At 37.8% G+C, this 14,805-nt stretch overlaps 1 protein-coding gene across 8 annotated transcripts in view; it reads left to right on the plus strand.

The window, feature by feature from the left end:
- The window catches only part of astn1 (astrotactin 1), a 506,238-nt gene that overhangs the window by 190,445 nt on the left and 300,988 nt on the right, over window positions 1–14,805 (plus strand). For all 8 annotated transcript variants that reach the window (XM_057856766.1, XM_057856768.1, XM_057856762.1 and 5 more), the window contains exon 12: window positions 7,023–7,173. In XM_057856766.1, coding sequence (XP_057712749.1) covers window positions 7,023–7,173 — 151 coding nt within the window. The remainder of the gene's footprint in view (window positions 1–7,022; window positions 7,174–14,805) is intronic.

The following is a 14,805-nucleotide window of genomic DNA, read 5'->3' on the forward strand; positions in this document are numbered from 1 at the left end:
AGCAGGAAGTTATCGATATCGGTATCGGTTTCAAAAAATGGATATCGTGCACCCCTTACAAGAATACAAGTAACGAGTGGAGCCTCGTTAGACCTCGTTAGAAGAAGTTAGACCTCTTTGACAGCCAGAAATCTTGCTTGTTTGTCGGTGACCAAATACTTATTTTCCACTCTAATTTGGAAATAAGTTCTTTAAAAATCAAACAATGTGATTTTCTGGTTTTTTTTTCCACATTCTTTCTCTCATGGTTGAGGTTTACCAATGTTGACAATCAAAGGCCTCGCTAATCTTTTCAAGTAGGAGCACAATTGGTGGTTGACTAAATACTTATTAGCCCCACTGTATGAATAAATAACATTTTGTTTGGTGGGTGCGCCTCATTGTCCAAAAATTACAGTAATTGTCATCATCACCATCAAGCCTGGACAACAAGGTGAGGTATCAGTTAGGCTAGGTACTTTGCTTTAATGTGACTTTTGCTGTTTTGTGAGTGTTTCATTGTTGTATAAAGGATGTGGGAATTTGATGAGTTTAAGCAGAAGTAGGAGATGTGGGATAATCTAATTAGCAGTGAGAATTGACTTATAAGTGTATGCAGGAACATGCTTTGTAAACAGCTTAGCGTGCACAGCCGTGTCAAATCCTGCCCTAATTTGCAGATTGTTATTTGCCCTGTGAAAATTATGCCAGGTAACATTAGCCCTGCTCAATTGAATATCCCCATTGAACTCTACTAGTACACCTCATTACTCCCCCTCCCTTTCATGGTATAAAGAGCTGGCTGAAGCGATATGGTAAACAGGGCAGATTTACTAATGTGTGAATTCATGTCCTGCCCATCCACCATATTTAGACTAATGGTTAAAGCAAATGTTAAAGGTCATGTAAAATGGAAGTCAGTATCAATTAATTATTGAACTGGGCCAATGAAGCGTTGTTAATGTTGTTAATAAGCCTATAAGATTTAAATAAATAAAATCATTGCTAGAATTATTTGATATTGATGCTGCTGAGAAAAAAATACTCCTCTAACATTGTTTGGATATTTCTGGTTAAAAGGAGGAGTTTCCACTATCAAGGCTTAGCAAAAGTGGGCTGAGTCAGCCACTTCTCTCGGCCACATTTTCCACACACCTTGGTATTACCTCATCAAATAACACCAGTATAGCATTGTCTGCTTGCTAATGGTGTACCGCATGCTACACGTCACTCCCGCTCATTAATATTCAGGATGTTTGCTACTGCTGCTAAAGGAGGGGGGGGGGGGGGGGGGGGGAGACAAGTTCCCGTTTGTCCCCAATAGTAAATGAATGGAAATAGTGTACAAAGGAGATGTTTACAGAGCTAAACTTACCAATTCTGTCCCAAAAATGATGTCCCCGGTGTCAAATTCACTGGTAAAGATTTGGAAGAACATACAAATGTTCAGTTAGAGAGATGGCTTGAGTGATGAGGGCTGAAAAAGACGGGAAAAAGAAACGAGCTGACCTAAGCTTAGCCTTAGCTTTTTTATAGACACCTTTTTCTTACGCCACTTACAATGAAATTCTCCTGTTTCAACAATCCATCATTTACCACCATATGCCCTGTCTTTCTTATATATTATATCCTGCTTGTCTTCCGTCTCTGACCGTTCTTTTAGGCAATTTACATTGCTATTTTGGTGTACCGATCGCAAATGCTACTCGTTGACAGCCAACGAACACTTTTCATTAATAACAAATTGTAATTCTATATTTACACTTCCCCCTTACCAAAGTTATTTTTTTTACAGCAGAAAAGGTAACATTGGCAATCAGATACCATTTTAATCCTCTTCAGGTCATTCATTGTCAGACAGAAGCAGCACGGCAAAACGCCACGCTATAAAATAGGTAAAAAACCTCAAAATTGCTTACCTCTTGTCCTCTGAAGGACCATGCCAACCCAACAAAATGTTGACTGCATATGAAATGTGAATGGCTTTGCATTGCTGGCGTTAAACGTCCGCGCAAGTTGATCCATTTTTCACATTTTTTTGTCCGAGTTTTTGGTTTCGGGAAACGTAGGAAAAAAAGATCCTTCATATGTCGTGATGTCTAGAGTCGTTTCTACAAGTTTCCTATAAGCAGTGCTTGATCAGCATGTTCGTTTTTGAAAGATTACCGGAGAAAACTAGCAGAAATATAATGGTTTGTGCGCGAGGGCGTGTCTATAATGTCCCACTTCCGCTTTACGATGTGACGTCACGGTCTAAAAATAGCATTCGTGCTGTACTCTATTGAGTGATATACTGGTTGGTAAATAGGGCTTGTAATGAAAACCAAATAGCTCACAACTATTTGCTGGCCAAGCACCTTTGACTGAGCCCTCGTTGAAGCTGCCTCAGTAGAAATTCAGCGGCTGCCACATAAAGTGTCAGTCACTGCTGTATGATGATTGCCTAGCTTGCCTGCTAGGCTCCCCGACAGCGCTTTGATGTGGCTCGCTGTCGGCCAGTTGTTTCACTGTGTTTTTTTCCCCCACAAAGTCCAAATAGCAAAGCACATAAACACCAAGGAAAAGATATACTGGGGTGGGGGGTCTTTATGTTGGAGGAATAACTTTATTGCTATGTTTTGAATGAGGAAGTTGCAATTGTGCCATATATCTACTGATGGCACTTAGTCCTTTTATGGTGGGATGTTTTTACTTTCTGCTTGCTAATTTTGTGTGTGGGTGTGTGATAAACTACACAATTTAGGCAGGGGCACGTGATCCAAAGTTAAATAGTTTGTAAAATATTAATTTCCAACACACACTTGACTCCTAACCATGTGTTTGTTACATGGTAGACTTTTAAATCTTATCCACTTTCCCAAATATATTGTTCCTTTCTTTATGCGCCATGTCTACTTTCAGTACATTTGGTAGGGGTGTGACAAAATATCGAAATGGTGAGATATCGTGATACTTTGTATCCCAAAAGGTTATCGATATGCTCCTGCCAAGAATCGAGATATCGTTTTAAAAAGGTGTCAATGTCTAAAAAAATATATAAAAAGGAACTAACAAGTTGCTACCAAAATCTTCCACCATAATAGTGTCTCAGTTACCTCTAAGGCTGCATTGACGGTACACGACGCCCAATCGATTTAGACTGGGAATGTTCGTTCATTCGAAACCAGAGTATTCACAGTCATTCTGTCCGATTTTCAGGGCATTTACAGGTCACTTGCGGTTCATCTTAGGGGATTTACTGGTCATTTCCTGTTGAGTTTGAGTCACTGCCTATTCATTTGGGTGAATCCCAGGTCACTTCCTGTTCTGTAACTCAAAATAAACAGGATGTGACCCATAAAATACCCCAAAATCAACAGGAAATAACTGAAAATCAACAGGTAAATTACCTTAAATGGCCCACAACTACCCCATTGCCTGGCATTGTCTAGTGGCTACCACTGATGGCCATAGACGTTCAATTCGATTGAAGTGGGAGGGATGGCAGCGAATGAACAAATGCGACCCTCCCAGTTCAAATGGATTGGACGTCTACTAGTGATAAACTCATTCCAATTCACAGCAGAAGATTGTTTTTCTGTTTATTAGTTGTTTGTAAAATATCCCATAAAAATTTCCTGACCAATGTATCGATAATCGTTGTATTGCCATATCGTCAGATCATGGTTATCGTGAGCTTTGTATCGCAAATCGTATTGTATCGTGAGGTACCAAGAGGTTCCCACTCCTAACATTTGGTACCATATAGTGACTGATGTTTGGAGCAATAATATGAAAAGCACAAGACACTAAATAAAGTAGGCTATATTATGTGCATACTGCTATCTAAACTTTAAGCTCTCACGCATGGAAACGCTTTGCATGACTTAAGTCGATTTCAATCTGGCACTTCGATTAAATAAGGTAAGGTACTATTTCAAATTCACACAACAACTCATCATTCTTACGATTTGTGATATAATAAAAGCCTCCTTTATCCACTGTAATTGTAGTTCCAGAATAATTTAGTATTCACGTACACTTGCTGTGTGTTTCATCATCTGCAGCCACCCTCCCTAATAGGTCCCCCTTGCATAAGCGACAACAAAGCAAACAGCAATTATAATAGAAAAATTGCTTCCTCAGATAATATCATATTTACTGTGAAAGCAAAGCAAAACAAGGAATCTGTGGCTTTAGATAGTGCATTGTGAATTTCCAAGAATATGTGAACGCTAAATCAGCGGTAGTTCCTCTTATCGTCGTCATGGAGATACAAACTGTATATCTTTGGAAATAGCTGTTATTGAGCTTCTGTGAGGGGGAAAAAAAAGAAAAGAAAAAACTTTGCCTCTTGTCATCATCACAAGATTTACATTCCTTTCAATTTGGAATAATGTAATAATTCTACTTGATGATTTATTCATTTACTACACAAACATTGATGAGAAACAAAAAGAATACAATAAAGAAAACAAAAGAAAACTTTGATCAGACCAACAACTCAACTTGTTTTATAAACTTTAATATTTATCTGTTCAAGTTATTACAAAATGTCAGGGTAGAATATTCATGCAACATTAATACCATTTTCACTGAAGACAAACGTGAAGATGGTGGATTGCTTTTGTATCAGTTACCCTGGGGATGGTCCCTCTTGAGCTCCTCTCTTATTTCACATGATTAATGGCATATTTACTTATATGGAGAACAGCAAACACACCATTGTGCGCTGATTCCGTGGAACTGCATGTACTTAGTATGCATCTTTTTTTCAGACCCATCTTAATAGTGCTGTTTGGTCTTATTATGATCATCTGAATAGTGCTCGTTTATACACATATGTTTAATGATAAGAGACGGGTTATGTCACAATTCATTTATTCTGATTTCATAAATAATAACACTGTCATTGTCAATTGTCATTTTACATGTTAAAGTTTCCTACATTTACATTTAAAATACTTTAAACAGTCCCAGCCTCAAAGTGTCACAATCATAGAATATTTATTTACTGGAAAATGTCATACTGTATGTAGAGCTGAAATGAATACTCGAGCAACTTGAGTAACTCGAGTTTAAAAACTGATCCGAGTAATTTTATTCACCTCGAGGAATCGTTTAATTTTGCCAGCTCTAAGCATCACGTTTTGCCCGGACTACTTTTAATGCGGGACAACGCGCTGACGTCACGTGCGTAGAGGAGGAAGCAATAAAAAAAAAAGAAAAAAAACTTACCACAGCCGACAGCCGCTACAAACTACGCCGACGTCGCTAAAAACTACGTCCGCATGATGCTAGTGTGGTAGCAAATAGTGTCCGATGCGTCTCAAAGATATTGCATGCATTTATGACTAGATGCGAAATGACAGACTCGGCTGCGTCTGGGCAGCGTTAGTAAACAGCCGCCATCTTTAAGCAGTAGACTTCTCATCGCTAGTAAATATAACGTTACTGTCACTCGATCACGTAACATTATCCCAACGGAGGTCTAGGTTTCTATTGATTATGACCACTGTCGATGCGTGGCTAACATGTCTTACATACAGGCTTTGTTTAATCTGTAAAAACACAGCGCTGTAGAGTGATGAGGGTGTAAAATTAAAACATAATAAAGATCACTGTCTGTTTTAGCTCAGTAGTCACCAAGTAGCACTGGTCCCTAATGTGCTGCAATACAGCAGGTATCATACATTTATTTTGAACACTGCAAAAACTCAAAATCTTATCAGTACTTAAAGTTTAGACTAACTTAAAACTTGAATAGAACTTAAAAATGGCTTGACACAAATGGAAATTCAATTGAAACACGTGGGAAAAACACATAGCTTTCAAGTGATGTGTGTTATCAAGCGTAATTACATTTTTAGGTAAGAAATAGTTGTTGTTGTTTTTTTTTTAATAAGATCTAGAAGTTTTTTGAGTGAAAGCAGTGATTTTTTTTTTCTAGTCACATCTTAGATGCAATTGTTGGCTGTTTTCAACAATGTACATTGAAAATAAAGTCATTGATTGACTGAAAATGGTTCAATATTGGATTAAATGTCTTTTTTTCTCATGTATATGTATAATTGCTCTTTACCTAAAAATTTGTTTTAATCCGATTACTCGATTATTCGATAGAATTTTCAGTCAATTACTCGATTACTAAAATATTCGATAGCTGCAGCCCTAACTGTATGTTTAATAAAAATATTTGAAATTAAAAATGTATACACATAATTGTTGTTGTTTTTTCCCAAATATATATTAGCAATGGGGAATGTGGTTAGCACGTCTGTCTCATCGTTGTAATATCAAGGGTTCAAGCCCGAGTTCTGGCATTCCTGTGTGGAGTTTACGTGTGCCCGCTTGGGCTTTCTGGAGGTACTCTAATATCCTCCCACAACCCAAAAGCATGCGTGGTAGGCTGGTTGCACACTGTATTGGTATTGGTGTGTGCGTGAATAGCTGTCTGTCTCTTTGTGCACTGCGATTTGCTGGCAACCAATTCAGGGTGTAGCCTGCCTACTGCCGGTAGTTAGCTGGGATAGGCTCCGGCATCACCGCGATCCTTGTCAGGATAAGCACATTCATTGAGTCTATTCCAGCTATATATGGGCAGAACGAAAAAAAAGTGCTTTAAACAAAAAAACAACAACAACTATGTACTGATTTTCAAAACTGAGATCAGATACATTCTAACTACACTGACCATCCATGAAATCTTTCCGTCCCTACTTGTAGTCCACATATAGTTAAATCAGTTGATCAGACATTTGCAAAAGGCACGCAGTTGTCGAATAAATGACCATCACTTTGTGATTGGAATTCATGGGAGGATCCATTATTATTGCCTTGAAAAATTAATATTAAGAGATGATGGCGCTAAATAACCACGACAAAAGACTTAAAATACAGTGTAAAATTAAATGTTTTCTTGATTGATGGGTTAAATAATGAAATCATACTTTATCTTACAAAACATCTCCAAAGGTTAAAAATTGTTCCAAGTTGACGTGCTAAAACAAAGCAATTTACCTCCACAGAAAAAAAAAAATGCTTCAATACTTTGTCATTTGCAGGGAAGAATTGATGATCAGCTCTTCCTTTGACTCCTTGGAAGTTCTTTTGGACTCATTTGGACCTGTCAGAGACTGCACCAAAGACAATGGAGGCTGTAGCCGTAATTTTCGCTGCATATCTGACAGAAAACTTGACTCAACTGGATGTGTGGTAAGTCATCTTTTGTCGATATGGCTTCGTATTTGCACAAGGTGGGATTTTGCCACGAGGACCATATGCGAAATTGCAATATGAATCCGTGCTTTCTGCTCTGTTAATGTTCACTGATTGCTTTGCCACATGTAGCAGAGGTTGTCTCTAATCAGCAGGGCATAAGATATCGCTGAAGAAATTCAGCAGACTAATGAGTCACGACTAAATTTCAAAATATTCTGAGAGCCATGGTCTAAAACCTATTGGATATATGTGGAATGATCTGAAACACGCAATCCCTACATAGCACTCTTCTAACCCAAGTCATTCATATTACTTGGCTCACAAGGAGTTGTCCAAAATTGCAGTTGACAAGTGCATGTTGAGATTTGCAATTAAGCTTTGTAATAACTTAATACTATCTAACTTAACTATATTTAAAGTAAGTGGAGTGAATGAGTGGCAAGTTTGAGTTCCCCCTATGACTAGCATACCTTTCTTACACATGACAGCACATTAATTACCTGGAGGTGGTGCTTAGCAACCAGGACAAGTAACAGCCAGTTCTGTTTTGTTCTCCATCTGTTGGGGATAGAAGCAATAACGCTCTTATTTGCAGAATCATAGAGCCGTCTGCTAGTGTTTTGCTTCTTCAAAATCAAAAATCCCTCTCTACCAGTGAGAAGCTGTCAGACACTCAGCTACCAGCAGTACCACCCCCCCAACTTTCTTTGTTGCACAGGCTTTCAGGTGGACAGCAGGATGACACTTATTAAATCATAAAAAAGTAATCTGTCTATAACCATCTTTGGGAAAGGGGAAACACTCCAAAGATATTTTAAAGGAGCAAACAATACATTTATAAGGTACGATTTGAAGCAGAAATTTACTGTGCTATACTGTATACTGCTATAGTATATAGGGTTATTTGAAAGGAATTTTGTCATGCAATATTTTAGGAAATATGATCAAAAACTCCAGCCTAGTCACAGGCAGAGGCGTCACGTCCCATTAGGCAAACCAAGTAATTGCCTAGGGCCCCCAGGCAGCAGGGGCCCCTAGAGGGCCAACAGATTTGACACACGAAGTGTAAGCCTTGTGTCTGAGTTCCCTGTAGGGGCCCCTTCACTCGCTCTACACTGCCCCACCCCCCCTCACGTGACTCATAGAGTGAGCGGCAATTTGGCTTTTTTTTAATTGGCATATATCCAAAATGAAGAGAAGTTATCCTTCTGGAAGCAACAAAATAAAGGGAAAAAAAGGAAGCAAGACAGCGGTGAGTGTACTATGTTACTGTAGTTTTATGTCCTTATGTAATAGAAGCCGGGCACTTTGAGTGTCCGAAAAAGCGCTCTATGAGACCGAGGCGTTATTATACTTTAATTAAATATGCTATTGCTCCAACTCCAACTGTCCCCCTTACTTGCACTCGCTCGAAGGGCCCCATGTTTCTTGTTGCCTGGGGCCCCCGGGGACCCTTGCTACGCCTCTGGTCACAGCTAGTACTGTATCATCGATATCTACATTTATTTCTCGTCTTCAAATGTTCAAAGTCACCACCACCTACAATAGACCGGTAACATTAATGTGATGAAATTATTCCTCCTATGTGCATAGCATCATATCATCACGATCCATCCAAGATCCTGGCTGATATGTGTTGCAGGTGTTGAATGACCCAAATGAAATAGACCGGTTTTATGTAACAGTTGGGATCATCTTCCCAGACTTTGATATCAATGGTGTCAGTTCCTTCAAATCCAGCATATACCGTATAGCAGACAGGGTGAGAGTCTGAAGCTTTAGGCAGAATTCATAAGGTTCTGTTTTGATTAGGTCAAGGGATGCCAATTCTTGTCTTAATCCATAGTTGACTAAGAATACACAGGTATTTGTTGAAATTGTATATTCCCAACATAAGCGTGTTCACGAAAATGGAGTTTGACAACCTCACACTTACTGCATCCTCAACAAAGCCTTATTAAGGGGCTGTCTCTGACTGCGGTTGGCAGAAGGTGATTGGCTGATTGACAGACAGACTAGGATTGGCCCTCAATACATCTGTCAAGTTGGAGCGAGACACTCATGCTGCATGCTCATTCACTCCCAGCAATGTTTCACCTTCTGTACCAGCCATTTTGATTTACAGTGGTACCTACTTACATCCGACGTAAAATTTGAGTCGTCATTTGTTTCTACATCCGATGACTTGCTCCAAATACAACAATTTATAACGGCGCCGAGGTTTCTTTATTTTCCCACAAGATGGACGCACAGGAGATTTTCTTGTGAGAGAAATCAACATAGGTTCCAACAATGTTAGTGCAGATGGTGAAAAAAGGAAAGAGGTGAAGCTTACCATTGAAATAAAGATGGAAATGATGGAAAAATACGAGCGTGGTGTGCGCTTCCATGAACTGGCCGTACTGCCGAGGCCGTAGAATGTCTACGATCTCGGCAGTCCTGCTCCGTTCACTTGTCTATAAGGTAACAATTATTATTATTTTATCATCGCCAAAGAAATCGCCAGCTTCGTAAGGTTTTTAATCATTTATTTCAGAACTTATGCAACACAACATGCCTACTGTCCACCGCAGCTGATGCCTTGAACAGAACATAAAAAGTCCTCTCTCTCTCTGTCAATCAGCCACACGGTGCAATCAGGTACATTACGTAAAATACACCGCCACATTACAACCTGATTCGTTACATTATTACAGGTATTATTGTTTTTATTACTATTACTATTATATTATTATTCCAATTTTTATTCATACTTTATTTGTTTTGCTCTGTGTAATTGCTATTTGCAATGGTACCAGCAGTATTTATTAAGGATTTAGTGTAGGCTTTAGGGCTGTGGAATGAATTCATGGAATTATAATGTATTCATATGGGAAAATCCTGCTCGACATACGACCTATTCGATTTACAAAGTCCTGCAATGAATTGACTTTGTATGTAGAGGTACCACTGCATTTTGATAGATCTTTTAAGCGCCACATAATATTGTGTTCTACATGAACACAGACACCTACTAATAGGAAAAAAAAATCTATATTTCTCCAGGGGAAAAAAATTGTTTCTACTCTTTCTACGTTCTTTTGACATGAGCAGTAGAAGAAAGTTTTCGGAAAAGGTGTATTTCTGAGCAAAAGTCCGCCAAAAACAGGCTTTTTGTGAAACACACATTTCAAGCATAACTTTGACATAAATGTGTTTTGATCGTATGACAGCTTAAATGTCTAAACTAGCGGTTCTTAACCTGAGTTCGATCGAACCACAGGGGTTCAGCGAAGGTAAAGAAATGCAGATCCCTATTTTTGTGCTCTGATTAAATCAAGCCAAATTGGCTTATTAGACTAGGTTTTGTACTTCTTTGCTCCCAATTTACAGGCTTAATCCATTTCTTTTAACTGCTAGTCCTCTGGTCTGATGGGAGGAGGAACTGGTTTGCTCAGTGTAAGGTCAACTATTAATTGGTATGAGTGAATACGACAGACCAAGGAGCAGCATGGCCTCAAATGTTGACCTTTTTATAAAACATGCTGTCAAAATGAGAAAAAATTTTGAACAGAAATTTGCTAAATTATTAGCTGGCTAGCTTAGATATATTAATTTTGAATTTGAAAAAGTGTGAAGAAGTGAAGAAATGTGATTGGTTCACTTATTTATTTTTCCCTCTTCTGTCATTGTTTGCATACTATCCGCATTAAAATATGAAAACCTATAAATGTATGGGTGGTTTTAGTTAAAGCAGTCAGTTTTTTCACCTGTGTGATTTTAAGTTTTTGCAGAAATGTGAGACATTCCAAAAGGTTCAGATGCATTTTCATACCACTGTATGAACATTGAATGGGGGATCACAGCGGGTATAAAAAGTCTGTAACTTTTATTTTTAAATGACCGGTTGGTGATTTGAAAAATTCGGACGGGGAAATTCAAACATCATCCAATAACAAGACCTTTACCCTGCGAAACTCAATACAAAAATATTTTAATAGTGGAAAATACTCTTCTTTGCAAACAGCCTTGATATCAGGACATTTCACACACGAATGTTCGATGGCACGGTTTCTCTCTTTTAACCCTGAGTAAGGCTCCAACTGCAGAAAAAGTGAACCATAATCATGCTTTACTATTATTTCTGTTGTTCTTTTAGTGATAAACAGTGTTGTCTTCGAGGAAAATGTTTTTGAATCTTTGCCAAAATGTTCAGCGAACAATAACACATTGTCCTTAACAACACTTACTAGAATTTCCTTCTGCTCCCTTGATGTGGCTGTGTCCCTCTTGACAGCCTAACAAAATTTATTTTCATCTTTTCTTTATTTGTGTAAGTGGTCCAGCTCTTCGCCATGTTTTCTGTTTAACCATATTTTCTCTGGTGATTTCATGCAGTGTTCTTCATCATAAATTGAAGGTTCTTTTTGCCTTCCCCTGAGTTATACTGATACAACCGTTTGAGTCTGTGGAAGCTCTATGGTGAGTGCTTTCAGACTTTTGCACTGTGTTCCTTGCTGCACATGCTAGAGTCCACTTAAATTATGTTCAACATTACCACACACAAACCAGCCACAGGTAGTACATATAGGTGTATCTGGCCTGATCCTAATTGTAAAAAAAAATATATATTTTTTTCTGTTTTATTATTTCAAGATACATCTAAAAATTTAATTTTTCCAAAAGCAAGTACTGCGAGTGGTCATTTGCTTTCAGAAACATTTTTTTTCCTTTTCCTCAGGAAAAAAAAAACAACAACAACACATGCTCTGTTCTGCTGAAACTGCTGCTATGGTAACATCCACACTAGTCTCCCAGGGAACAAACGAAGCAACTACAAGTAGAATTGATAAAGCTGTGCAAAATGAGTCTCAGTAGACAATTAAACAACAACAATTTCACAAAGACCCAATACAAAGCTGCCCTAAACGTGACATTTGGGTATGTTATTAGAAGATGAATTTTTTTTTTTTTTTTTTTTTTTTACTTTGGAAATAAATTACCAAATTACTTTTAAGGTGGTTTTCATCTAACTAAGCGTCATCATACATTTGGACATCATACATTTATACATTAAAAAGGTCAATTGATAAAATTAACTTACTGATGCAAACATTTATTTTGTTAATTCTGAGAAGTGATCAGCAATAGTTGCAGGCAAATTGTGTTCGGCAACAAATTGGCATAAATAATAAATAAAATAAATAAATAAATAAAATCTCCACTTTCGTCACTTTTCATTCTGTAGACTTCATCTTTAAGAGTAATTACTTACTTGGCAAAGTACCTGTCATGTTTTTTTTTTTTCATTTTTTTCCAAAAAACAAAACAAAACAAAAAACATAGTAACCTTTGCCAATGTTTGAAAGTCATTTAATGTTGTGAATCAACTGTTAAAGTTGTTAAAATTGCTCCTGTTTTTTCATTAGTTCCCTTCTGGCTACTTTCATCATTTAAAGATAGATTCAAGTCAAGATTTTGCCGATTTAGGAGTATTTTAGATAAAAGGTTACTTAGGTTCGCTAGGAAGGTTTACTAACGCCGCCGATTCTATCATTTCGCATGTAGTTCTATATGCATGTCATATCTAGGCGTAGATTGTAGGCTGTTGGCTACAGTCAGGAAATATTGGAGCCATCTAGCCTAGCATCGTTTTTGCTACAGCGTCACAACAAACACTCTTCTCTCTCCGTGTCTGACTTTTCTCGCGTCATTCAAACAACGTAATAACGCATAGTAACGTACATTGTCTCGTTGCCGAAACGGTGACAAAATCCGAACGGAAAAAAAAAAAAAAAACATTTAAAACATTTAAAAATCAGTGCTCACTTGTACAAATTACGCAGATACCGTACAACTTCACGGATATGGGTATGCTAAAAGATAAATTATACTCGATGAAGATTACAGATTTAAACAACGTGAGAGAATATGTGGCAACATTTGATAAGAGTAATGACATGAGTGCCAGGAGATTTTTTTTAATGTCGGACGCTTGGTATGCAAGTGGGGAAAGTGGCACAAAGCCAAATAAATGCACCAGAGTGGACAAAACGTTGACTTATTTCAACGAAACAAAGGTTGTGTCCTGTCTCTTCAATGGCAAGCTTGGCTGCACGTCGGTCGTGAATGAACACCTCAAGCGCCGTCACCCAGTTGTAATTATGGAAGATGACAGGAGACAATTAACAAGCTGGCAGATTGTAAGTCCATCTAACTAACGACATGTTTTATTGAAGTTGCTAAGCCTGTCGTGATATGCAATGAGTCAATTTATCGCACGGTAAATAAAAATGAGAACGGTAATGCGTGCGTGCATACATTTGTGCGTGTACACGTGCGTGTTGATAGCATATGAGACTCCAGTCCCTTTCACAGATGTTTATTGGTCATCAACACACCGCAGAATTGAAGTTCAGACATAAAAATAAGGAAACACATCTATATTATACACTGTAAACGTTAGCATTGCTACATTGAGGCTAATGGGGAAAAAACACAACTTACTTTAGCCTGGTATAAAACATCTTCTCCAAAACGCAACCTTGGGTTTAAAAGGTAACACTTCAAACATGAAAAATCGCTGGTTAATGTTGTGAACGGCAAGCCGTTGATGCAGATCCAAATCACAGACCAAGAAACAGAAATAGTGAATGTTTGTATTTAATAAGTACAACAAAGGGAGCACGCCAAAATTGCGAGTATACCAATTTACAACTAAGGGAGCACGCCAAAAAACGCCAGTATGAAAAGGTACAACTAAAAGAGCACGCTATAAGACGCATATATAACAGAGTACAAAATTCTAACTACAAGATCCAAAAGAACATAAAAGTTCAAACCAGGACACGACCGTAGAAACGTCGGGAAGCTCGAAGGATGATGCACACACAGCGGTAAGCAAGGCAAGTAACACGCAAACAAGCAATAGTCCGACACTCGCAGACGGTGGCCAGAGTCCTTAAATAATGAGCGCTCCAAATGCGCAACGGCGCAAATCCAATTGCAACGGCCCCGCCCATCCAGCTGAATCAGATGCTGGAATGAAAAAAGAACTGAGAAGGCATACAGATATGACAGTTAACAGCATTTGCAAACGAAAAAAATGAAAAAAATCGATTACTGACACAACATGCAATGACAAAAAGAGCTTTTTTTTTTTTTTTTTTTTTTTGCGGCGTGTAAAGCTTACTGTTAGTGGTTTCGCGAATGTACTTCCAGTGAACATTTCAAAATAAAAACACGTTATGTTCGTCATATAAATACTTCAGAATTCAGATTATACACTAATAGCTTTAAAATGACACCTTTATGAAAAATCTGATTGGCAATGATTATAATACTATTAAATATAGTAGTATACTATAATATTATTGCTATTTTATTGATATTTTTTAAGAATTGTTTTGAATTATGTTGGAAAGGCGAAGTCAGTGTTCTGAATCTGTTTACATTCCATTGTTTTGCACTAGTTAATGTTATCAGCATTTGACCTCATTGTTTATTTGTGATTTATTGTTGTTATTTATGTGTTTATTTTTACTTGAATAAAGACTTTAAGTGCTCCAAAATGTTTTTGTGAATTAATAAGCGTCATCAAAAATTTCATTGAAAAATTAGTAAAAAAAAAAGGAAAAAAAATATTAG

Source organism: Corythoichthys intestinalis, chromosome 14 (genome assembly GCF_030265065.1).
Source record: "Corythoichthys intestinalis isolate RoL2023-P3 chromosome 14, ASM3026506v1, whole genome shotgun sequence".
In the NCBI taxonomy this organism is placed as follows: domain Eukaryota; kingdom Metazoa; phylum Chordata; class Actinopteri; order Syngnathiformes; family Syngnathidae; genus Corythoichthys; species Corythoichthys intestinalis.